At 41.2% G+C, this 25,266-nt stretch overlaps 2 protein-coding genes across 7 annotated transcripts; one reads left to right on the forward strand and one right to left on the reverse strand.

Annotated features, from left to right (window-relative positions):
• Positions 1-205: 205 nt before the first annotated feature.
• ITGB1BP1 (integrin subunit beta 1 binding protein 1) lies at positions 206-7,381 on the reverse strand. 5 transcript variants are annotated; one of them, XM_085217995.1, is made up of 7 exons: positions 7,256-7,381; positions 6,792-6,892; positions 5,875-5,953; positions 5,228-5,364; positions 4,252-4,344; positions 1,297-1,446; positions 206-581 (listed from the first exon to the last, which is right to left on the reverse strand). In XM_085217995.1, exons 2-7 carry the CDS (start codon positions 6,861-6,863, stop codon positions 510-512), a joined length of 603 nt encoding a protein of 200 aa, XP_085074121.1. In that variant the 5' UTR covers positions 6,864-6,892; positions 7,256-7,381; the 3' UTR covers positions 206-509. The 5 variants fall into 5 exon arrangements, with proteins under 5 accessions (XP_085074121.1, XP_085074122.1, XP_019468822.1 ...); XM_085217996.1 differs by lacking the exon at positions 5,228-5,364 and having other exon boundaries at positions 4,252-4,316; XM_019613277.3 differs by lacking the exons at positions 5,228-5,364; positions 6,792-6,892; positions 7,256-7,381.
• Positions 7,288-25,107, forward strand: CPSF3 (cleavage and polyadenylation specific factor 3). Of its 2 annotated transcripts, none has more exons than XM_010707924.4 (18): positions 7,288-7,422; positions 8,250-8,313; positions 9,150-9,247; positions 10,028-10,156; positions 11,115-11,292; positions 12,880-12,969; positions 14,219-14,369; positions 15,726-15,901; positions 16,258-16,416; positions 17,070-17,216; positions 17,508-17,660; positions 19,275-19,383; positions 20,136-20,234; positions 21,114-21,208; positions 21,772-21,859; positions 23,654-23,723; positions 24,312-24,408; positions 24,908-25,107. In XM_010707924.4, the coding sequence occupies exons 1-18, from the start codon at positions 7,355-7,357 to the stop codon at positions 25,010-25,012; spliced, it is 2,076 nt and encodes a 691-aa protein (XP_010706226.1). In that variant the 5' UTR covers positions 7,288-7,354; the 3' UTR covers positions 25,013-25,107. The 2 variants fall into 2 exon arrangements, with proteins under 2 accessions (XP_010706226.1, XP_010706225.2); XM_010707923.4 differs by having other exon boundaries at positions 7,368-7,665.
• Positions 25,108-25,266: the final 159 nt, after the last annotated feature.

Below are 25,266 nucleotides of genomic sequence, written 5' to 3' on the forward strand. Positions count from 1 at the left end.
AAGAAGTTCTTCCTTCTGTCTAATCTAAATCTCCTTGGTAGAGCTGTGAGAGAACTGTGAGAACTGTGCAGACAGCAGATCTTCTATTAAATCAGAGGTGTGAAGAACCAACTACTTATAACCACTTCACTGCTCTTGCCATTTTGTTATGAGATCTCTGTTAAGCAGAACTGAAGTTTATATTAACAAAGTCGTTTAAAAAAAATAGAAGCAAGTGTCAGTTTTATTTTACATTTATACATCAATATACAAAACATGATTTAGGAAAAAAACTCCACGTTAAATATAAAATTCTCTATTGTTCTGGAAACAATTCTGGTGGAATAATTTCTTTAAGTCACGTCTGGGGAATGATGAAGTACCACAAACAATGTTGCACGGCTCTCCTCTGCACAGCAGCTCTTTTCTGAGTCTGTGTGTGTGGCTGCAGCCAGCCTGCGGTACCACAGAGCCCCATGTCCTCCCACAAAGGCCTCTTGTACTGCACAGTCACGTGCTGCTGGAGAAAATCAGGACTTCTCCGACATCAAAACTGAATCAAAGGCTGTGGATAACACTTTGCAAATAGCTTGTGCTTGTTCCTGTATTGCATAAAACACACGCATTATTACTTTCTGAACAACTTCTGAAATAATCAAAACTCGGTTAAAGCAGAGCGTGGTCTGAATCGTTCATTCGGCAGACATGCAAAATGGAGTAGCACAAGTGAGATTTAATTGGATTTCTGTGGCCTGCAATGACATGCGGGAAGCTGTTTTAAATGAGCTCTTTTGAAACAAGTCAGAGAGTTGTTAGCTTTCATCGTAGCACGATAGCAGCATTCAGAAAGTCAGTACATGTGATCCCCCAGTGCCTGTAAGCGTGTCATATCGTAGTATATCTGACAAAGAATTCTCCTGCTCTTAAGAGGACATCACTCCCATTGCCTATAAATATGAATGCATGCTTTATTGCCAGAGTTGTTACTCAATTCCTCCCTGCTCTGTTGGATCTTAAGAGGTTTTGTCTTTGAAAATACAGATGGAGGATTCTCCTTAGCAGCTATGATAGCATAGTTAAAGCACTTTGCATATCTTTCAGGCACACACATTTACTGGCAATGTTGGAATGCAGAGATTTTACTCAAGCTGAACGGTTTTTCCCCTCTCTTCAGTCAGGGCAGATTTTTACTCTTTACAATTAATTGAACAATGCATCTTCTGCCAAAAAGGCTCATGAGGCCCTTGGATTTCAGAATCTTCCTTTACAATCAAAACACCGATAACTAAATTAAAGACTGTAAAGATCAACTCTTACCAAACTACTGCACTGATATACCCAGAGGCTGCATTCTTCAGAGGCTGCATCTGTTGTCTTCAAAGCCAGTAAACTTTTTCCTGCTCCCAGACCATCATCATAGCAGACCATCCGTACAATTAAATAGAGAGCATGCCTGTGTAAGACATCCTGAAACCATTCGGCAAATAAAAGTTACTCTGGAGCAGTGCAACAGTTTTTAAGTTTTCTGCATATTTTGATTCTCCCTCTGACAAATTTATTTACAGGAAAAAATTACTCCTTGGTAAAACAATGCTTTTTTTTTTTTTTTTTTTAATTAAGAATTTCTTCAGGGTTGTAGAAGAAGCAGTAGTTTAACAGAATTTTAGCTTCAATTTTTGCTTGAGCTGCATTTGTATGGGGTCCTGGCCACGTTACCAAAGCACGTGTTTGTTTCCCAGCTATCCTCCCTCACCACTTAACCCACCTAATGCCGTGTTACTTCCTTCCATCAGGTCCACATTTGGAAAGCACTTTGGTGGCCCTACATCACATACACATATGATGCGTAGCACACAAACAGCTGAGTGATACAGTGATGGCCAAGAGCTGACAACTGGTGCCTTGAAAGCTGACAGGAGGAGGAGCCCAAAGCACTTCACCACACCCCTCCCCTTAGGCTTCAGCTCCCAGGGTTGCCAAAGCCTGCTTCCAAATCACTTTATGCTCAGTGCCAGCCAGAACCCCACTGGCACCACCCCCTTGTATTGGGAACGACTCCCAGCAATGTAAGACCTCCCTGCTGTCATGGTGCACTCAGAGAAATCTAACAGCTACAATGCAGAAACAGAAATAAGGACTATCTAGACAGCTATGGATGTACTACTCAGCACCCTTCTAGTTCAACTTCTCCAGTTATCCATTTTGTGGGTTTTTTTGTTTTGTTGTGTCCATTTTAAGAAAACAAAACCTACAAGTCTCCTAAACAAGATCCTTTGTTCACTCTCTAATTAACAAAAAAATCCATAGAAAAGCCTGTGGCAGGAGCCACCTCTTTTTTCTCTCCACACATCACTGCTACCTCTGCTCTGAACTGCTTATTTCTACATCATCACAGATTGCAACGGACAAGCTGTGCCATAAGTGTATGTGCATACATGCAATGCACAAACACACACCAAAAGTCCAAAGCCTAAGTGTGCCTTCTATAAGTCCTCCTGTCTTTGGTTTCTAGTGGTTGCATCTACAAACAGTGCAAATGTGATCAGTGAATTACGTCCATGTATTTCAGTCACCGTTTCTTTAATGCTGGCTGAAATCCATGAGGAAAGACTTCTGTATCCTACAGTCAGTTCTCTTGTTACCATCTGAAGTAGCTGCCTGTTCACCTTCAAAGTTATCTACAAATCATAGAACTCTCACCTTTCTCCCAAAGCTTTACAAGATTGAATTATTTGTAGGAATGCAGAGAAAATAACCTTTCCATCCTGCAGCTCTACGAGTGTAGGTGTACTAACATGCTAAAGAGCAAACTAAATGTCAACAGTGACACATGCAAAAAGCCACAATTTGGAAAACAAAATGCAGTCCCCATTGCAAGCTAGCTTCATCACAAAAGGCTGTATCAGCTTGTGCATGCTCTCAGCTTGAAGCCAGAAGAACAACAGATAAAAATCTTAAAAATACTTATTTGGCCTTTATCAAAGTATGATGTCCTACAGTAACCTACGTTCTTTCTGAGTTTAGGAAGATAGCAAAAAGAGAACCCGAAGGAACTCAATCTGAGGAACTATACTTCTTCCCACGCATTGGAAACAAGTGTTTTATTTTCTGAAGGGACCCAAAGGAAACTTTCTGGCTCTCTTCAGAGTATTCAGCTGTTGAGCAATACTTATCACCACTCTCACACTTGAGGCTTTTACGAATCAGCAACGCTGGGTTGTTGATGGGTCATGACTTTGTAAGGCTGAGTATTTACAGTATGTGGGGCTCTGAAGGCAACCAGAAGGAAACCACATGACTGCAATACAAAGCTATACAAAGGCAAGTGGAGGGCCCTGGGGGAGAGACCAGCTTTTTATTTTTAGTGAAACAACTATTTCAAGTGCACTAAAGGAACATACAGCACATATAGGAAATAATGCAAACAAATAAATGTTCAATCAGTAAAGTGGAATTATAAGGTTTTAATGCTGGCGTGAACTCCCACTCTCAGGTTAGTAGTGCAAAGCTGGAACTTCGAAGAAAACAACTTAGGTATCCTTGAAAAAAGTATGTATTTTTTCTCCCTCCACAATTACATCAACAGGAATTGAATTACTAACTCAGGCCAAAGAACCTATCACCTTGGTCACCAGTCATAATCCTTTTCCCACATGAGAGGATGGCAATTCAGCCACAAAGAAGGTTGTGTGTGCCCAAGGAGCATAAAGATTTCCTTTCTTTTTCTCTGATGCTTTCTTAAAAGGAATGGACTTGTGTCAGAGAGCCCAGAAGAGATATGAAATGAAGCAGCCTTCCAGTACCTGAAGGGGTGCTACAGGAAAGCTGGGGAGGAACTTTTTATAAGGCAGGTAGTGACAGGACAAGGGGAAGTGGCTTTAAACTGGAAGAGAGTAGATTTAGACTAGATATCAGGAAGAAATTCTTTACTGTGAGGCTGGTGAGACACTGGAACAGATTGCCTGGTGAGGTTATGGATGCTCCCCTCCTGGAGGCATTCAGGGCCAGGCTGAATGGGGCTGTGAGCAACCTGGTCTGGTGGGAGGTGTCCCTGCCTACAGCAGGGGGTTGGAACTACGTGATTTTGAAGGTCCTTCCTACCCAAACTATTCTACAAAGTGGTGCTACTGTGGGAGCTTTTTTTTTTTTTTTTTTCTCCTTTTCTTTTGCTTAAGGTCAGAAGTGACACCTTGGTCACACAGGTCATCTGTCATAGAAACACAGGAAAAGGCTTTTTAACTCTCATCAAAAGGTTTGCTGTAAGTCACTTACATACTGGTCAGATGTTGAAACTTTGATGCCATATTTGGAAACGCCCATTATAAACTCCTCTTCACCTGGAACAAAAGGTAACTTTCCATCTTGCTTTGGAGGGAAACAAACAAAAGCTTTTAGTGCAGACAGAATAATATTAACAATGAAGATACAAAGTAGAAAGTATTTCTGGCTTAACAACATCACTATTCCTGCTCGTATCTTACTGTGAGAAGCCTGATATTCTTGCATTTGTCCCATCTCTTTGTTCTATGAAACACAACATGAATCCAGAAAGGCATTTATAATCTCAGGTAGGTGAGGGAAGTTGGGGCTATCACACTGCTCTGACTTTGGCTGACTTACGTTCCACACCAGCAGCACTTTGTATTTGGCTGTAAAAATAATTTTAGCATATGTTCAAATACTTGAAGCATCAAGATGCTGTAAGATAACCAGATTCTGTGCTTTAAAGGTACAGTTTACCTACCTACCCAGTGCAACCAGTCAGAGCTCTTAGAACAGAAATAAATATAAGAAAACACTTCGGCAAGGATGACCAAATATTACTGTTTCTTTGGTCACAGGTTCATAAGTGAATGTAAGAAGAAAATGACATTTTCCTCCACAGAAAAACTTCTACAGTACTAAGTAAATCCAGAGGAGATATTCTTTGACAGGTACTAATCCTAGCAGTGCTGCAGATGAGGTAACAGCTGCCAGGTGAGACATTCATTGCATAATGACTCACAAGAAGGGCCTTTGCTCTGAGCCTGCTTCTTCAGGACTGCTTTTCAGGAGCATCTTCTCCAGTTACTCAACAGGAAGGAACCAAGTATGACTGGTGTATTTTATTTTATTTTTAATTAAGCTACTTTATTTTAGTAAGACTAAAATGTTTAACAAAAGGTGTCAGATCGTATAAGAACATGAAAGAAATACACCAAGCTTACGATGTTCTAACATTGTTGGTATTCTTTTGTAACACACTTACCTGGGCAACATCTATGTAATTTATCAAGTCCAATGGCCCTTCTAGATTTTTGCTCTCATTATGTTTCAGTTTTTCAATGGCACCAACATACTTAACTCTGAATTCTGCACATGTATCAGAATTACTATTGCTCTGTCCTGCAACAAAATAAAACAAAGCAACCCTGAAGAGCTCAAGAGCATTCATTCTAATTAATAAGTTGCTCCACTGGCATAATCAAGAAACACAGGAAGCACAAGAAAGCTGATTCTACTGTTCTACAAACATTTTTTAAAAAACCATTTGTCTTAATAGCAACGCAATGTGATCTGGGGAGCAGGGAGTAAATGCTAACCTCATTACACTAATCTCAGTGCACATGTCAAGTTAGGAAGTATGAAACACAGTATCCAGAACATTACATCAGATTTGTGCTGTGTAACAGACTGATAACAAGCTAACTGAACTTTCCTTACTCAGATACCTTGCTTTAAAAGCAATGGTTTTGCACCAACTACCACAGAAGCCAGGAGCCATTGGTCAGCAGTCTAACAGATTCACTCAATTATGGAAAATAGGTATTTTAATATTTCATTTTCTATTTTTCCATAAGCACATATAGTATTAATTCTAATCCATACTTACCCACTCAAACTCCAATTACATACCTGAGCTTTTTGTGGAGTCTGTATCGAGACTTGCCACAGTACTGGACCTGGAAAGTCCCCCAAGACTGGAATCTACAGACTAAGAAGAAAATTAACATCATCAGAGAGTTACCAAGAATATATTAGCAGTTCACTTTTAGCTGCCCTGCCTCAACTTCTTAAAATAAACTAATGTTCAATTCAGTTATTTAAGCTGCACTGCAAAAATGGGGAAGAAAAAAAAACCCACCAACAAAACACAAACCAAAAACCCTGTGCTTTTCCTGACGCTAACTTTGTGCCTCACTATAAGCTAGACTGGTATAACTCAGCAGTCCACAAATACTCCAAAAGAAGGTGGAAATAAAAAAGAGAAAATGAACTTTAAGGTTTTGTCCAGACTTTTCTGGTACTGCATCTTAACTTGAAGCAACTGATAACTACATCCTTGTCACCAGTGCTTGCAGTAACGTAGCAGTGCAAGGGAAGTGAAACCACACCTTGGAAAATCCAGAATATGCAACTGATCATTCTGAACCTATCAGAAACATGGAGACATTGAAACACTGAGAAACCAACTGATGCTGAAGAACAAACTCATTCTCAGCACCCATCACCAGGCACCTTGAAGGGCGATGTTTATCACCATGGAACAAACGTGCCGCTGCTTTTCCCAGTCCCAGAACCTGCTGCCAGGAGCTGTCTGTGTCTGTAGGAGCAATCAAGCAGCCTTCTCAGAATACGACGACCTTACCGCGTGCTCATTTTCCTACATCTCCCAGCACGGTCTGAGGAGCAGTTGAAGCAGGAAGCTCTCCTTACCCAGCATGGCATTATATAGAGATCACAGCCTAAGGTCAGTGCAAGTGAACCACTGAGCTGCCTGCTCCAAACAGAGGAATGTTGCTCCACAGGAGCGCGTCCCAAAGCGGGCTCACCTTGCTTTTCGTACTGATCTCGCTGCTTTGTGAGCTGCTGCTGCTGTGCCGTTTCTTTCCTTTTCTAAACATGTTTTCATCGTCGGCTGAAGGAAGGCACTCTAGGCAGGAAAGACAGGCATGAAGCTCTCACCCCAAGGACAGGAGCTCCGTGCAAAGACCGGACTGCGCACAAACGGCAGGAAGCGGCAGCGCGGGGATCGAGCCGGCAGCAGCGGGAGCAGCTCCTCGGAGCGCTGCTCAAACCTCCTGCACCGGGGAAGCCCCGCGGGCGACAGGAAGAGGCCGCAGGAAGGGCCCTGCAGGCCGCAGCCAGCCGAGCGACGGGCGGCAGCGCTACGTGCGGTACCGCGCTCCCCAGCGGCCCCCGCTCCGCGCCGGCCTCCGCTCCCCGTCCGCCGCCTCCAGGCCGCACCGCGGCTCCGAAGCCGCCCCGGCGCCGCTCCCGCCGCCCGCTCGCTCACCTCCGCCGCCGCGTCGCGTCCCGCCCCGCCCCAGCGGTGCCTGCGCGCTGCGGCGCTCCCCGCCCAGCGGAAGCGCGACGGGGAGGAGGGACGGCAGCCATGGCGAAACGGAAAGCCGAGGCCTCGATCCCGGCGGAGGAGAGCGACCAGCTGCTCATCCGGCCCCTGTGAGAGCGGCGGGGCCGGGCTCGGCTCCGCTTTATGCCGCCGGGGGGATGGGGCCGGGAGGCGGAGGGCCGTCCGTCCGTTCGGAGCGCTCCGTTGCGTGGGGGAGCGCCGCTCCGGCTCGGGCAGCCCGCAGGAGCGGCTCGGAAGGAACCTCCCGCCCCCTGCCCGTCTGGTGCTTCGGGAGTCAGGGATGCGGGCACGCATCGCAACCAGCGACACCGCGGCCGTCTTCCAAAATCCGGGTTCTTCTTATTCTTGCGGCATTCGTTGCATCCCGTTTCCGTTGTGATAGACGTAGTCGTTCGGTTACTTTAAGTATCTGGGCTTAAACGGGGCTGGGCTCGTTCAGCCTGCAGAAGAAGGCTGGTGGGAAGGGGAAACCTCACTGCGGCCTTCAAGTGCTTAAAGGGAGACTAAACAGTAAACGGGAGGGAAGTCTACCCTTTTACATGGGTAGATTGTGACAGGACAAGGGGAAATGATTTTAAACTAAAGGAGGAGTGATGTAGGTTAGGTATCAGGGGAAGCTTTTCACAGAGAGAGCGGTGAGGCCCTGGCACAGCTGCCCAGAGAGCTGTGGGTGCCCCGTCCCTGTGGGGGATTCAAGGCTGGCTGCCTGTGTCCTGGCAGCCTGAGCTGCTGCCTGATCTGGCAGTTGGCAACCTGCTTACAGCATGGGGTTGGAACTGCGTGATCCTCGAGGTCCCTTCTGTGATTCTGTACTCTGCAGTCACTGTTTCTGCACAGAAAACTAATTTCTTGAGAAGCATCTAACGTACATCTATGGGGCGTGTGTTCTTTTTGTGACTTTGGTATCTTTTTGCAGAGGAGCTGGCCAAGAAGTAGGAAGATCATGCATTATTCTGGAGTTTAAAGGAAGGAAAATAATGGTAATTACTCCACAAGTGTATTTGTTTGCCCTCCCGTCAGCCTGATCTACTGCCTACCTTGGTTGGCAACCCCTGCCCGCGACAGGAGGTTGGAACTGAATGACCTGTGACATCCCTTCCAACCTAAGCCATTCTGTGATCCGTTGCAGTACTGTAGAACACAAGAAGATGTTATAGGTTAAATCCAGTTCCTCCCTGAAGTCAGCTCTTGCTAGCACAGGCACATTTTCTGGCTTTTTAAAACAATACAGAGTAGGCTTTTACAAGGTGTATGCTGTAAAATAAATCTGTAAAATAAATCTGCATTCCCAAACAGAACGCGTGTGTCTGTGTGCAGACTGTGAAATCTGTGTATCAGACTTCAGTGACACCTAAGGTTTGCTTGTATATCCTATTGTGCATAAACAGTCATGTGTAAGCACACACATGTTCTTTTCCCCTTTTTCAGTTGTCTTTACAGAGGGTAGCAGAAATATCTTCTATATAGCATTCTGTGTATTCAGGTAGTGTTGAAATGTAAATGAAAGCTTGCATAGACACAGCATTATATACAGGAAATGGCGTCTTCTGAAAGGTATTCACTCTCCCAGTGGAGATAAACCATCTGGGCAGACACACAGCTATGAAATCCAATGCTAAAAGCAGTGGTTGAGGAAAAAATACTTTTTTTGTGTGATCCTAAAGGCTACTAGTTGCTCATAATTAAATTTTAGAATGAAAGAGTCCTTATACATTCTTTTAGAGCAATGGGGTGGGCCTGGTGACCTTCAGAGGCTCCTCCCAACCTCAACCATTCCTTGATTCTGTGATGCTCTAACTTTTCTTTGTTTTTTCAGCTTGATTGTGGCATCCATCCTGGACTGGAAGGAATGGATGCTCTTCCTTACATTGACTTGATAGACCCTGCTGAGATTGACCTCCTGCTGATTAGCCAGTAAGTTACACCTACAAATACAAAACACACCAAGGTCATGGTGTGAACACATACGTAGGTTGTGAGAGGCTGAAAATAGGTGTTACAGAGCTGACAAAACTTTTGTTTCAAACTGTTTCAAAATGAAGGCTGCTCAGTCACTTTTGACCACTGTGACAGCTTCTAGAATTGTTTCCTACAAGAAGACTTCTCTACTGGCTTGGAATGAAAAAGATTCTCAGAGATTTACACCAGCTTTGAATCTGCTTTAAATATTGCTTAGTGACAGAGAGATGAAAAAGATCCATTTGTACATAACCTGTCATAGCTAACTGTTTATAAAATCCTGGGGTTTGGTGGTAGGTGTTTGTTCTACCTGTATTTCAAAAGTAATTCTTTGGAATAGGTCAACTTAGAAATGCAGCCAAATAGTTTTATTTCAGTAGTTCATGTTGTTATTCCTAGTTTCCTATGTGCAAACTTAGGAACACTTCTGTCAGCTTTATCTATCTCAGACATTCCTAATGTTCCTGATTCCTGTTGTTTTTCTCCTTCTCAGAAGTTAGTTCTGAGATTGTGTGGGTAAAGTCTTTACAGTTAGTGGAGAATTTCCTATACTGCTCTTACCTTTCCCAGTTGATTAGCAGTCACTAATGGACAGGATATAGACCAGCATAGTTAACAGTGAGGAGAAAAGTTCTGCTTCTGCATTTTCAGGATGTTATGTCAGACCAGTAAAGACCTGTATGATGGTGTTGTGTCATGTTAGCATATGAGTGAGATCTGTGTGTCTGTTTTAAGTTTCCATTTAGATCACTGTGGAGCTTTGCCATGGTTTTTGCAGAAAACAAGTTTTAAAGGAAGGACGTTTATGACTCATGCCACAAAAGCTATCTACAGATGGCTTCTTTCAGACTATGTCAAAGTCAGGTAAGCTGCCCTGTTGGGGTTCTCTTTAACTACTTACTTATTTTCCCTGTGCACCCGATGGGAAGTCGTAAGATGAAGCTGCTACAGATGGCAAACCTGGGCATCACCACAGGTAGCAAGACTGGAACAAAATTAGAAGCAGTGCACTATCCTACTGCCTCATGGATACTGAGTCTCTAAGATCATTTCCTGTCAATCAACATGAAGTCTTACCTTGTTTCCTCTTATTCTTTTCATTTGCCATATTTGGACCTTTAATCTATTAGCATCTCATCTCCTCTGCCCCCAGGCTCGCTCTCTTAACTCACTCTTTTGCTCTTATGTGTTTTTATGTCAATGTTTCTTCTTAAGCTTTACAGAAGTAGTGAATCTTAAGGCCCTAAAGATACAGCCTGCTCTTCAGGACAAGATAAATAAGTTAAATAATACATCTAGGCAAGGCTATTGATAGTGCTGTTATTTGTGTGTTGATTCTTCTCTGTTTTTTCTTTTTTTTCTCCGTTAACGTGCCTTCAGCACATTTTTTCTGTGTGAATGCAGAGGTCCTGAGTACATGTCAACTCAGCAGATTGGAGATTGGATCAGAAACCTGACAGGCAGTCTTCTTTTAACTTGTTTGTTCTGGGCCAGGGGGAAAAGTTGTTTGGTTTGGTGTTTGATGACTGTCAGTAGCTCAGTGTGGAACCTCTGCCAAAGGCTGGGAGCCTGTAAGTACTGTTGGATCCAGAGCAGATCCTGAACTGCAACAATTATTCTAACATGCACGGAGAGTTAACATGTCTTCTGTTGAAAAAGCACCTTAGCTCTGCTTGGGTGAACTCCCCGAGCTTGATTTCCAGTGGGGAGACGTGTTTCTGAATGAGAGTCTTATTCTGGGAAGAACCCAGGAACTTTTTGTTTCAACTGCTGTATTATCTGAGCTGGTGGGATTAACTCTTACCACTTTCATTATCTGCAGTAATATATCAGCAGATGACATGCTGTATACAGAAACAGACCTTGAAGAAAGCATGGATAAGATTGAAACCATCAATTTTCATGAAGTGAAGGAGGTGGCAGGCATCAAGTTCTGGTGCTACCATGCGGGCCACGTTCTGGGAGCAGCCATGTTCATGATTGAAATAGCTGGTGTGAAGGTATTTCCTTTTTGTTACAGAGTTGAAATTGGGCCTGAATTCTAAAGTAGTCATTAATTAATATTTATTATTAAGCCCTATTGCTGTGGTTGGAGCTGTCAGGCAGGCTTGGGCACATAGGTAGGAGGCCTTGACATGGAGCATGTATTTTCTCATGGATTAAAACGAGCAGTAACAAACATTTGTTACTGAACCAGGTGATATGTTACTGAACCAGGTGAGCTTTATGGGACTGAGTTAGGACTCAGGCTTGGAATTAGTAAATAGGTGGTGGTCCTGGCTGGTCTGCTCGGAGGTAGCTGATAGCTGAGGCAGTCTCACTGATGCTGCATTTTAGTAAAATGCTTGTTTTTCTATTTCCACATCTGCCTGTCAGGGATTTACAGGGCTTTTGTCAAAGCATGGGAGTTACATTTTTTTCCTAAAATTCTCATGCTGAAGAACCTAAAGAAATAGAATTATTGTTAATTTTAGGCACAGAGATTAAATAAATTATCATATAATCGCAGACAGCACTGTGTCAAAGGCAGACATGGAACTAATCTCATAAACTGGAGTTTGGTAGGATGATCTCCACCCAAAAAAGCCTTGAAAAAGGAAGAGAGGCCCTGAGGCTTGCTGTCTAGCAGGACTTTGTCTGTGGTTTGTAATGATAGAGAATTCCAGACTTAATAAGATTTAGAAAGCATAGAAATAGTTGTACTTACAGTGATTGCAATAAAATTTAGACATCTTGCTGCTTTTTTTTTTTCTTGATTAGGGTGTGACAGAGATTTCCCCCCACGTATTCATTGCTCCAGTGGTTTGGGGTTTTTTTAACACACTTTATTTTATTTGCTTCCCTGTGAAGCAGATGAGGAATGTGACAGTAGGTGACCTGTAGGCTAGTTACTTGCTACTGCTGGCTGTATTTTCTGTTACTATTCACATTTTCATCAATGGAAAAATGAAGTAAAAATATTCAGTTCTGAAAGAGTCCTTTAGGGAACAGTGAACTGCATTCACCCTGCAGTAATGCATTAAAAATTACTAATGGCTGCCAATCACTTCTTGCTGTAATGGGGAACTCGGTCATTCCGTTTGGGAGCTCTGCTGGCTTGCAGGCTTTGTTTTTAGCATCAGGAGTTCTTAGAAGGAATTCTAACAGCAGTTTATTCTTCACTGTATTTGCATTCTGCTGTATAAAATGCTGATTCATCTCCTTTGTATTTCCATCTGGCACCTGCCGTATGCTGTTAGGTCAGTTTGCACTTCTCATGGCCAGTGCAAAATGCTGACAGCGGCGCCTCTATGTACCAAATGAAGAGCAACAACAATGCATTTGTTACCTTGTTCTGAGGCACTGCTTGAATTACCTTGCTGTGGTTAAAGTGTATGTACTGCCATACTGGTGTGCTACCACTGTGAGCACCGTCCACCTCAGAAGAGTCTTTAGCTGAAGTGTAGGAGAGCTTTTTATCATAAACTCCTCACAATTCAATTTGCTAAAACTGACAAACCAACCAATTTTCCTGTACGAAGGCTTTTAAAACTGCTGCACTGGTAGAACCCGTAACCAGGGTAAGTTCTTCTCTTTGTCTCTCACAGCTTTTGTATACAGGTGATTTCTCAAGACAGGAAGACAGACATCTGATGGCAGCTGAGATTCCCAATATTAAACCCGATATTCTTATAATTGTAAGTTTTACAAAAGTATTTCTTTAAAATAGTTGTTAAGTATGTACGGAGATAATACTTCCTTAGGGCTGCAGTGGAATGAGAAGGACAGTGGGGGTCAGTGGCAGTGTGTGATTTGTGGTGGGGATAGAAACACTTGGGTGTTCATACAGTTCTTTTCATTGTATTAAAAAGTCTTAAAATCTAATTGTCCTTTTGTAATACTGCTGATGTAGTTCCTTAGGCCTCCAGATGCCTTTTCAAGCCTGGAGATTTATCAGGTTTCAGTTTGTGCTCACTGGATGTTTTTTTAATAGACCTTAATGTACTTCCAGCTGTATTTGTTGGGTATTCGTCCTGAGTGGAAGTGTCCTGGGTGCTATTCAGATTTGTTATGTTTTGTTTTCTGAGCAAAATGGTTTTATTCTGAGTCTGTTCAGAAAATCAGAAGTTTGTGGGGAAGCTCCGAGAGAAACAATTGTCTTTTCAAAATGAAAACTGGCATCTTTTAGAGTAATACAGAATGTGTTGCATTTATTGTGTCCCTTCCAACTGGCTTCTCTCATTGATAGTTACTGCATTTTAAATAACCTGTTCTTCAAAGAAGTGGAGCATTTTCAGTTAGGAAAAGAATGTAAATCACAAATCACTTAGAAGAAGCATCGTCATTTATAGCTTTATTTCTCTTTTTTTTTTCTTCCTGGTGGGATCTCTCTACAAATGACAAGGAAGTGTTTGGGGGAGGGGAAGTTGTTGTTATTTACCATGGTGGAGGAGGTGGCATTGGGAATTTGGAGCAAGGCGTTGACTCCAGGGTTGATTTTTTCATTCTTTCTGCTCTGCCTCCTCTTTCTCAGCCCCAACATCCTGTAACAATGAAAGCTTAATGCATGCCATGTCATGGCACATAAATGGAAGTCCTTAATTGTGAAATGAAAGTTCTGGTTCTGCACTGTAACACCAGTGTGTTTTTCTGTGTTTTCTTGTTGGATCACAGAATCACCAAGGTTGGAAAAGACCTTCAAGTTCATCCAGTCCAACCATCCACACGTCACCAATAGCTCTCACTAAACCATGTCCCTCAACACAAAATCCAAACGTTCCTTGAACACCTCCAGGGTCGGTGACTCCACCACCTCCCTGGGCAGCCCATTCCAGTGCCTGACCACTCTTCAGAGAAGTATTATTTCCTGACGTAGAGGATGCAGAGGAGGAGGTGGGAATCAATCTGTGTGCCAGCACTTATAACAGCAGCTTTCTCTGTCCATAGGAATCCACCTACGGGACTCATATTCATGAGAAAAGGGAAGAGCGAGAGGCACGGTTCTGTAACACCGTTCACGACATTGTAAATAGAGGAGGGAGAGGCCTTATTCCTGTGTTTGCCCTGGGTCGGGCACAAGAACTACTTTTAATTTTGGGTATGTACCTCCCCAGTTCCTCTTAACAAAAGACACATGAAGTTAAATGGGAATGTTTTCATGCGCGGACTTTCAGGTGCAATGATTTTTTTAACAGCTTTTCAGCCATCGCTTCATTGTGTTCATTACCTGAGAATATGTAATATTGTTCAAATGTTAAACTAAAAAAAAATAAAATAAAATCAAACAGCCAAAAAATTATTTTCAAAATGCATATATAGGGCAGGCAGTTTGGCTTTGTGAGCTAGAACAAAAGCATAGACAGGAAAGGGTAATTCCTTACAATCACAAAATCACTAAGGTTGAAAAAGAGCACTAAGATCATCAAGTACAACCAGCAGCCCATCCCCACCATGCCTACTGACCGTGTCCCTCAGTGCCACATCTCCACATTCCTTGAGCACCTCCAGGCTTGGTGACTCCACCACCTCCCTGGGCAGCCATGGTAATATGTCCTTGACTTTTAACTCTTGCTGAACTGGGATTTCAGCAGATAGGAAGCATTACTATAGATTGCAAAGTGAATAATCGAAACATGAACACTTGAGATCTCCTGTAGCCACTGATTTGTAATTTGTTCATCTTTCCTTGCTGTGTGCAGATGTTAAGTGACATTACAAAGATAAACATGGAAATATATCTACTCAAGCTCAACATGCAATTGGATGCTTAATTAGGTAGAAAATGTAATTGCATCTCACATGCCTACACAGCTAACCTGCAGGCTGCTGGGTTTGTTGTTCTTCCATTCGTGTCTGTCAAAAAATAAAATACTGCATTATGATACAGGAAATTCTGATGCTGGGTGCAGTCTTTTGATATTACAGTAAGTGCTGCCATTGGTTACCTCTTAGTGGCTGTTTCTGCCTTACATTTGGGCTTAGTAAGATATTGGTGGCAGTAAGGTCTTCTGATTCAGTCTGATTCAGAAGTTTGCAGATCAAAGCTGCCAGCTTAAAGCTGTGTTGTTTTAAATTTACAAATATGGCCAAAAGAGCATAGCACTCTTTTTTTGGATGATTGTTACCCAGTTGTAATATAAATATATTTTATACAAGCAGAGCTGTATCCAAGTGGGAAATTGAGTGAGTTCCACTTGTGTATCTGCATTCACATCTCTTCTTTGTTTTTAGTAAGGGCCATGACTTCTGCCATCAGCAATAAAGTACGTTGTGGTTAGTGGAGGATTTCTTTTTGCTGTTTTTGTTTCAGTTAAGCTTGTAAAATATAAGTGTTGGTGACGCTGCAGGAAGCCAGGCTTAGTAATAACAGGTTTATCCCTTTGCTACTTCATTGGGATTGTCTCATATTGCTTTTGTGAGTTATCTGATGTGTAGGTTTGTTTGTTTGTGTTAGATGAATACTGGCAAAATCATCCTGAGCTCCACGACATCCCCATTTACTACGCCTCCTCTTTGGCAAAGAAGTGCATGGCCGTTTATCAGACATATGTCAATGCCATGAATGACAAAATCCGCAAGCAAATCAACATCAACAATCCATTTGTTTTCAAGCATATTAGCAATCTGAAGGTAAGGTTGGCTTTCAATAGAGGAACAGTGATACAGGAGTTTGTATCTGCTGCATAGTTTGCGTGTACGCACTGAGTCATATCATTCTGTGATTGTGTGTACTACCTGAAGAGACTGGTTGGTTATAGGCTTATATCTGAATTATCTGCCCTCCCAGAGGGCTGCTGAGAGGAGCTTGTGCACCTGCCTTCCTGTGTAGATGTGTATGCATATATTTTGCCCCTTATGAGGGTCAGTAAGAGGAACTTTCCTGCAGAAGTTCTTTTTAAGAGGATGGTGCACGGATGGATGTAGGACTCAATTTACATGTTGTTAAAGGATTGTGGTAACTGAGATTCTTGCTGTTTTCCTCTCAGAGTATGGATCATTTTGATGATATTGGCCCAAGCGTTGTGATGGCTTCCCCAGGTATGATGCAGAGTGGTTTATCCAGAGAGCTGTTTGAGAGCTGGTGCACAGATAAGAGAAATGGAGTAATTATAGCTGGGTACTGTGTTGAAGGAACGCTGGCTAAGGTGAGTTGTTAACATGCCACAAATTCTTAACGCAGAGTAGTGTTTGTGTTATGTTTAAAAAGAATTCTCCAGTAGGAAGTGACTTTATTTGTATTCACCGAGAAGACTGTTGTCAACTCTGCATAATTATGTAGTTAAAGTCAAAAGCACTTTAAAGTTTAAGTGCTTTTCTTCCTCTTTAGACCCCTGGGTCTAAAAGAGGTCCTAACCCTAATTTTAGAGAAGTTGGTGTTAATCCAACACTACATAAATGTCAGAGATCAGACTGCACTTTGCATGCTATGCCACTGTCTCATTGTAGAGAATGAAATTCTTTTCTAATTCTAGCAGCAGTGGGCAACTAAAGTGTCTAGTTTGGCTTTTAGGGCTAGAAGTCACACACACGTTATAATTTCAGTGCAAGCTATATTGGGATGTGTCTGGAAGAAGGACAGACTCCTGTATCTGTTGGCCATGTGCGTGTTGTGCATGCTGTTTTTCTATTTGGGTGCAGCATTTTGTGAAATTGGAGGAGTTTTTTTCGTTCTTTGCATTGAATCTGGCTGTTAGTAAGATTTCATTGTATTTGAAATGTAAAGCCTTGGATTTACAATGTCTATAGAAGACTTCCAGTTTTTTTGGTTAAAGAAACTCTTTTTTTTTTTTTTCCCTAGCATATCATGTCTGAACCTGAAGAGATCACAACTATGTCAGGGCAAAAACTTCCTCTGAAGATGTCTGTGGATTACATTTCTTTCTCTGCTCACACAGATTATCAACAAACCAGTGAGTTTATCCGGGCCCTGAAACCTCCTCACGTGGTGAGTATTCATGCTACTTGCTTCTCCAGGGTGGATTCATGTACAAAAAGTGAAATGGAACATATGTGATGCATTGTGCTTATTTGCATGTATTTTTTCTACATACGGTGTGGCGTTGTGCCTTTGAATTCAGAGGACAAACACAGGACTGTGTGTAGGATAATTGAGCTAATGTTTCTTGTGTTGTGTTCATGAAATACACAAGAGGCAGTTTTCTTGGATAATTTGTTTTCTAAACAGGCCTGGTCGGACAAATACCTTACGTTAAAAGGAAAACTGTCTTTCCTATAGATTTTAGTTCATGGTGAGCAGAATGAAATGGCCAGATTGAAGGCAGCACTGATAAGGGAATATGAAGATAACGATGAAGTTCACATAGAAGTTCATAATCCTAGGAATACTGAAGCTGTGACATTAAACTTCAGAGGAGAAAAACTTGCAAAGGTATGAAATCAGTATTTTCGTCTCCATACAACAGTATTTGTTTTTCATCCTCTGAAATTAAGGTGTATGTTCTCTTCCAAGCCTCTGAGGTAAATTGGTTTTGGATTGCATGTGTTTTACAAGGTCTCAAAGTGTATGAATGGTTTTTTTGGCTAACCTAGATCTATTCTGCTATCAATAACCTGCTGGTGCTTTCGGTCCTGTCATCCCAGTCTGTTTGCTGTGTGATCTGAACAGCACTCGTCAATTTTCTCCTAACAAAGAATATCAATTCCAGTCATGTTAGAGCATTGCATTCTGTGCATAAATGATGTGATAGACTTCATTTACATTTCAGGAAGATGCTGTCAAACACCCGTTCCATCCATATATACTAGAAGAGAATAATTACTTTGGCTGAATTAAATAATTACATGCCTGGCTATAATCAGGCATTTAGAGATGCTGTTTCTAGATACTTCAATCAATGAGACAGCTTGTAAACAGGATGCTCTGGCAGAAGGCAGTCTGTAGCCATGAATGTGGTGCATCCAGTAAAATGATTTAAAATAAATAAATAAAAAAAACAGCTTAAAAATAATGTTTTGCAAGTTTATTTCTTCTTACTCAGAACACATGCATCTATAATGTATTTAAGATACCATAATATTTTGTAATACAGTCTTTCAGTGTTACAATAAAACCTACTTACTGAAATAAGTAGAAACCAATATGTATGTGGAAACTGTAGAGGAATGTATGTTGACTGGACAACAGTTTGCTTCTAATGAGATTCTAGTTTGGGTCCTTTGAAGAATAGCCTTTTTTGATGACTAGTCCCTGGTCACCTTGTCCCCAGCTTACCTTACACTGCACTGTATTTAGCATTGGTTTTCTCATGATACGTCAGTTTAAAGGAAGAGTGACTGACAATGTAATGTGCTTGTTCTAATTGTATGTTCACTCTTCCTTTAAAATAAAATCCACTGAGAAAACTTCAGTTTATCTGTTTGATTCCCAGAGCAATATAATTGCAACATGGGATAATTTCAGTCAAAGGCTCCTCCTGAAGTAGGCCAACTTTCCACTCAAAGCAGGACCAGCTCCAGCAGTTGGCTTACAGCCTTGTATGGTCTGCAGTTGGATTCCTCCGCTGTCTTCATAACCTCTCTGGACAACTGCTCTGATGTTCAGATATTTGATGGTGGAAGGATTCCAGATCTTTCCCAGAGGTATGAAAGTAAAGGGGAGGAAGTAGAATCCCACTGGTTTGCAGTGCTCATCTCTCAGTTTGTGAAAAGTAGCAAATGCTGCTGAAAACTAGAAAGCGGATAAACCTGACTCCTTCTGGGACTCAATTGCACGACCAGTATCTAGAAGCTAATCTATACAGTTTGCATGTGTGTTTTGTGGCAGCCACCAGAGGAAGAATTTATTTAGTTTTTATATTTTTACTCTTTAAACCTTTTCTTGTGGTTTTCTAAGGTTGTCTAACCCTAACCCTAACTTTCCTTTATTTTCAGAACAACTCTACACTATGCTTGATTGTTTTTTTTTTCTGAGTAACCTATATTTCATCTCTGTAGTTGGCTTCAAACTTGCTATGTTGCACTAGGTGTGTTTTTTTCTTTTCAGGTGATGGGATCTTTGGCAGATAAGAAGCCAGAGCAAGGACAGAGAATTTCTGGAATCCTGGTCAAAAGAAATTTTAACTATCACATCCTTTCTCCATGTGACCTCTCCAGTAAGTAAAGGCAGTTTGGTACCTGGTGGATAATTGAAGCTCTCTGTGTCCTTCTTCTGTCATTAAAACACATACAGTGCTGGCTTTTGTTTGCTTGTTTGTTACTTTGTGTTGGAGGTAATCATTGGACACATGTTGGTGTTAGTTTGGCTTAGTTTTGCCTACATTTCTGAACTGTTGGTGTGAGAAGCAAGACATTCAAGTCAGTGTCCTCTGAAGTTCAAGATTTTTTCTGCCTTTACTGCAGAAAAGAAGCAGAATTCCTTTCTCCTTCTAGTTATTTAGAACTTTGCCTACGTTTAAGTACATATAAAAGGCACCAGTGAGAGCAGAAGGTTGCCTTGATCAATTGTCCTGCTACCTTCTGAATGCCATTAATTTTTAGTGGAAAAATGGAGTGCAGTGAATGTGTTGTGTACCGCACCTATGCTGTCTGTTGCTATAAGAATTGATTTATTCTCAAACAGAAGACTAATTAAATGGAATAGTAACGTCAGAAGAGTTGAGGAAAGCAGTTCAGCTGTCCCACTGTTTGCTTGTGACAAAATAACAAACTTTTGCTGGTTCCTTGACCACAAACGTATCATTTATCTTACAGCAGACACTTCTCTTTACAAACGGACCTTTGCAACCCTCTGCCTTAAATGTTTTGGTGCCGTTGTTTCTCTATATTGACACCTTAATTTTTAGAAAGTAAACTTAAAGTTTTTTAAAGTAAACCGTTTTTAATATGTTCTTTTAAAAACTTTCAGATTATACAGACTTGGCTATGAGCACTGTAACACAGACACTGGCTATTCCCTACACCGGCCCTTTCAATCTGCTCTTCTATCAGCTGCAAAAGCTTACTGGTGGGTATTCAGAAAGAAATGTTTGTGATTTGTTTTTAAAACAATGTACAGTCTTCGGGGGACTTCTGAGTGGAAACTTCTTTGCTCTGAAGTGCCACAATTTGTTTTGTATTTTATGGCTTTCATTAGGTAATGCAGCTTCTGCCAGGTCCAGCTCATGAATGTGACCAACCCTCCTAATGTAACTGTAATACAAATCCATGAGCAAGCAGCAGGATAGAACCTCAGCTGATTTTTGTCTCCTGTCAGCCCCCAAAGTGAGCAGCTTAGCCACCCTGATGAAAAATTTAGCAAATTATAGTCTTTTATTTCCAGCCCCAAAGTAGAATGGTTAATGACATCTATTTAATAAAACAAAGACGCAAAAAAATGTCTTTCTTTGTGTCAGATGACATATCCTGTTCCTCCCCATGAGGGACTGATCCATCCTTCTTGGCCTTTTCTGTGCCGGAAGCCATTTAAACCTGCTGCCAGAGTGATTTCCAGTGCCTCTGTCTGGTTTTCTTAAGGATAGAGGCAGCTCCTATCCTGGTTCCTGAAAGACATACACAGGTACCAGGATCCCTTCCCAGATTAAAGCTCAGGACTTTTTTCTTCCCTCATCTAGTGACAGAGACAAATGTGTATCACCTGTGAAGAGAAAACCTGCATTCAGTTGGTGTTCAGGTCTCACAGCCTGAGTGCTGCCTCACACAAAAAATGCTTTTGTTTTACTTTTTTTTTCTTTTCCATTGGTCAGGTCAACACCAGCCAGTCAACTGTGAGAATCCAAAGCAAGTAAAATGGCCAGTACTACACACTCCAAAAACCATGCAGATACAGTTAGTCCTGTTCTCAGTGTCATTTTATTCTTGCTAACCATTTGTTGCTGCTTCTTAGGTGATGTAGAGGAAATAGAAATCCAACAAAAACCAGCCCTGAAGGTCTTCAAAAGTATTACTGTAATCCAGGAACCAGGCATGGTAGTCCTTGAGGTAGGCAAGGGGTGGGGAGAAACAACTATTTTTCATTCTCCAGATCCTGTAGAATAGTATCATGTAGGTGCTGTGCACAATTAAATGTTTTAAGTAGCTTTCTGTTGGATTATGAGAGGAATGAAAAGGAGAAGTTGCCTTTGGTTATACTCCTGTGTTCATGCATGTTATTTCACTTAGCTAGTTTCTTCTCTTGCTGTGACTCAGTGGTTTAATGGTAGATTCAGTGCCCTTTTTAATTGGGGAATTGGTAATTGGAAATAAGATTAAATAGTGTTTCCTCCTGTTCTCCCAGCCCATAAATTGGTATGTTAATTAATAACCATTTTGTATATGTGTCCAGAAATATTCAGCAGCTTTAATTTTTCATGGAAAGTTATTAGAATACTTAAAGTTACAAATAGTTAAAACTACTGAAAGTGTGGCAGTCATTTGAAGCTAGAATTTGGAGGGGAAAAACAACTAGAAGAAAGCCATGAATGTTGTTTTTATGTTGTGTTATTTATTGAGCCCAAACAACAGGCTGAAATGGTGATTTGATTTCTGTTTTTTTGATCTTCCAGTGGGTGGCAAATCCTGCTAATGATATGTATGCAGACACCGTGACCACAGTGATATTGGAAGTTCAGTCAAATCCTAAAATACAGAAAGGTAGTCAGTCCCAGTGTATGCTTCTTCAACTGAGGTTTTCTTCTGAATTTTCGATATCAGGCTTCAAGAGCTTTATAACACCTTAAAATAGATTTCCTACTATTGTGCTTCACATCATGAAACTTCTTAAGTGTTTCATGTTCCTCAAATGCAGAATTACATTTACAGCTTTGTTTTCATTATTTGTAGCACATCCACACGTTGAAACTTTCTCTTACACATCGGTATCTAGTTGTCTGTGGAAAATGCAGCCCTATTTAAATGAAGTTAAATATCAGTCCCTTTTAGTTTTTTCATGTAATAGATGGTACCCACTGAAATGTTTCAGCTTCTCATGAGAAAGTCATGGTTACCATTCACGAGCAGTATTCCTGTGACTGCACAGCAGAAAATGTTAGGTAGGGGATGCTGAAAAGAGGTCTGACTAATTTCACAACTGCATAAAGCACCAAGTGATATTAGTGGGTAGTGAAAGTGGCGTCAGATAACAGGGTTGGCATTGCTTCTCAAGAATCAGAACCATTTTGTTGAGGTTGCCAGTGCTGATAGTTCTTTGTTCTGCTGTTTTGGTTTCAAACACATATGTCACTACGCTAAAAATCTGGAGTGGACATTGAATATTATGTTGGCATCTCTTCTGTGGCACTGAGGATAAATGTTGGCAGTGTGGTAGCACTGTAAGGCAGATAATTCAATGATAATCCATTTATCATTCTATATCAGGTCCTTTCCTGAAGACTAATGATCTAGGTCTGCAGTGTATCCTTAAATTAGCCCATAATTTTAAATTACTAGCAATGGATAATGAGGGATCTGATTTGATGTCTGTTGTCAACTCACAAAACATTTTATTTACAACACTGCTGGTAGATTTTTCTTTCCAAACCAGTGAGGAGGGCACTAGAGCTATATGAACAAATAGCTGTCTATTTTCTCTGGGTTACTCCTCATGTCTTCTTACTATATATTTTTATCATAGAATCATCATAGAATGGCCTGGGTTGAAAAGGACCACAATGATCATCTAATTTCAGCCCCCCTGCTGTGTGCAGGGTCACCAGCCAGCAGCCCAGGCTGCCCAGAGCCACATCCAGCCTGGCCTTGAATGCCTCCAGGGATGGGGCATCCACAGCCTCCTTGGGCAACCTGGTCCAGTGCATCACCACCCTCTGTGTGAAAAGCTTCCTCCTAATATCTAACATAAGTCTCCCCCATCTTAGTTTAAAACCATTCCCCCAATAATTACGTATAAAATAGCAGTCACTGTTCCTTAGCTGTTTTGTCTCACACCTGACTCAACAATTTTGTTAGAAATTCTTTCTCCCAAGCTTGTAAATTCACACAGAGGTTCTGTCGTTATATTTGGATAAAGGTCACACAGTTCTCTTGGTTGTGATATTTTCAGCATGTATCTTATCAGCTCTTCTAGCTATGTGCTTATGCTCTGATTTGTGAAAACTAACCAAAAATACAGGTGATACAACTTAAATATCTTGTATTCTTCCTTCATTTCCAAAAGGAAAGTGTTCATTTTAAGCTACCTAATGATTTTGAACACAAAGTCTAAAAACAGTATCAGCATTTCCAACCTCCATTTGTTGGAGCACATTCCAGGAATGCCACTGTTATTATTATTGCTCACATGTTCAGTTTTACTTTGCGTTCTCTGTATGCTCCTACACTCTGTGACGCAGTACTTTACTACAACTAAAGAAAATAGAAGGATTATAAACAAGTCATGAGGATTTCTTCCACTTTTAAGTATATGAAAGTAAAATGACTTTTTCTTTTCAGCTGCAGTGCAAAAAGTTTCCACGAAAGTCGACATGGAGGAGTATCGCAAGAGAATGGAAATGATGCTTCAGTAAGTCAGCTTATATTTTTCTAAATGAAAACCATCACCGTTAATCATGTAAATAGAGCAATTTTATTACAATACCATTTAAAAGTAGAGTTAATTTAAAATAACCAGTACAAATTAATATTTCTGTGTAGGCCTGGAGTTAAGTAAAGATGGAAGTACCCTGAAAAAGCTCTCAGTATCATTGAGACTTCAAATCTGGGGCCCAGTTACTTCATCCATCAATGGAGTTGTACCTTCTCTCCCAAAACTATCCTGTGAATTCTTACAGGAAAACATTTTGGATTGTCTCTCTTAAACTTACTCTGGTGTTTGCTCTGTTACTCAAGCAGACCTCTTACCTCTTGGAAATTAGAGGAATCCATTGCTTTATTTATGAGACTTGTTGTGGTAAAATTCTTACTCTTATGTGACACTGCTTTCCTTAATTTAGATTGTGACCTGTTAGTTACATCTGAATGGGATAAATAATGGTTTCTGAAAGGAGATACTCTACTGACACAAAATGCCTTTGGAAGCCTAAGATTAATGGGAAGGAAATGTAAGTTTGTTGTTTGGCAGTTGCCTTATGTGAGTCAACCTTTGTTTCAGGGATATGTTTGGAGAAGACTGTGTAAGTTCAAAAGAAGGCTCTATTCTGTGTGTCACAGTAGATGGCAAGACTGCAAACCTTTCACTGGAAACTCGGGTATGTGCAGCAAAGCACTTGTAGTTATTTGTCTGTCTGTACTGTGTCCAGTAGGGTGCAGGAACATCAGTGTGGAGACTTGCTGAGTACTGGTGATTGGTATCTCAATGTGAATCCACTTACAATGTTAACCTAATGCAGTGCAGGTTAATTCACTCATGAAATTATATCTCTGAGGACTGACATTGTGTGTTTTTATTTTGAATCAATTGCAATGTATGGAACTTAAGACATTTCACATAGCATGAAGCAAAGATCTGATCAAACATGACATTCTTTTTCATCATCTTTAGCAAGGTGTATGCAAATCTTCACTGTACAATTCCACACGGTGGTGGACCATTTAAGAATAGAAATTGCAGCTGAAAGCTCTTGATAACCATAGTTGTAATTTGCATGACTGCTCTTTCTTTTCCCCTTATGTACGAACATTCCTGGCATTCTGAAAAACAATCTGAAGTGCTAGTTGTTCTCATACACTTCTTTTTTTTGTTCTCAGACAGCTGACTGTGAGCCAGGAAGTGAAGATGACGAATCCCTGCGTGAAATGGTGGAACTGGCTGCGCAGAGGCTCTACGATGCGCTCAGCCCAGTGTACTGCTGACCTCTGTAGATACCTGGGACACATACAGAAAGCTTTAAACGTTCAAATTTATTTGGACTGTTTTTTTAAAGTAAATAAACTTTTTTCATCAGCAAGTCAAATGTATTATATGAGTGGGAAACAAAGTTTGAATAATGGGTGAGCAACCTTACTTATGTCATCTGCATTTGTGCATGTAGATCATAATAAAGTGTGGTCCTCTTGAGTTAGTGGAGGTGGATGTCCGGCAGCAAATTGTGCTGACAGAATATGAT

Source organism: Meleagris gallopavo, chromosome 2, assembly GCF_905368555.1.
Source record: "Meleagris gallopavo chromosome 2, MGAL_WU_HG_1.1, whole genome shotgun sequence".
Lineage (NCBI taxonomy): Eukaryota > Metazoa > Chordata > Aves > Galliformes > Phasianidae > Meleagris > Meleagris gallopavo.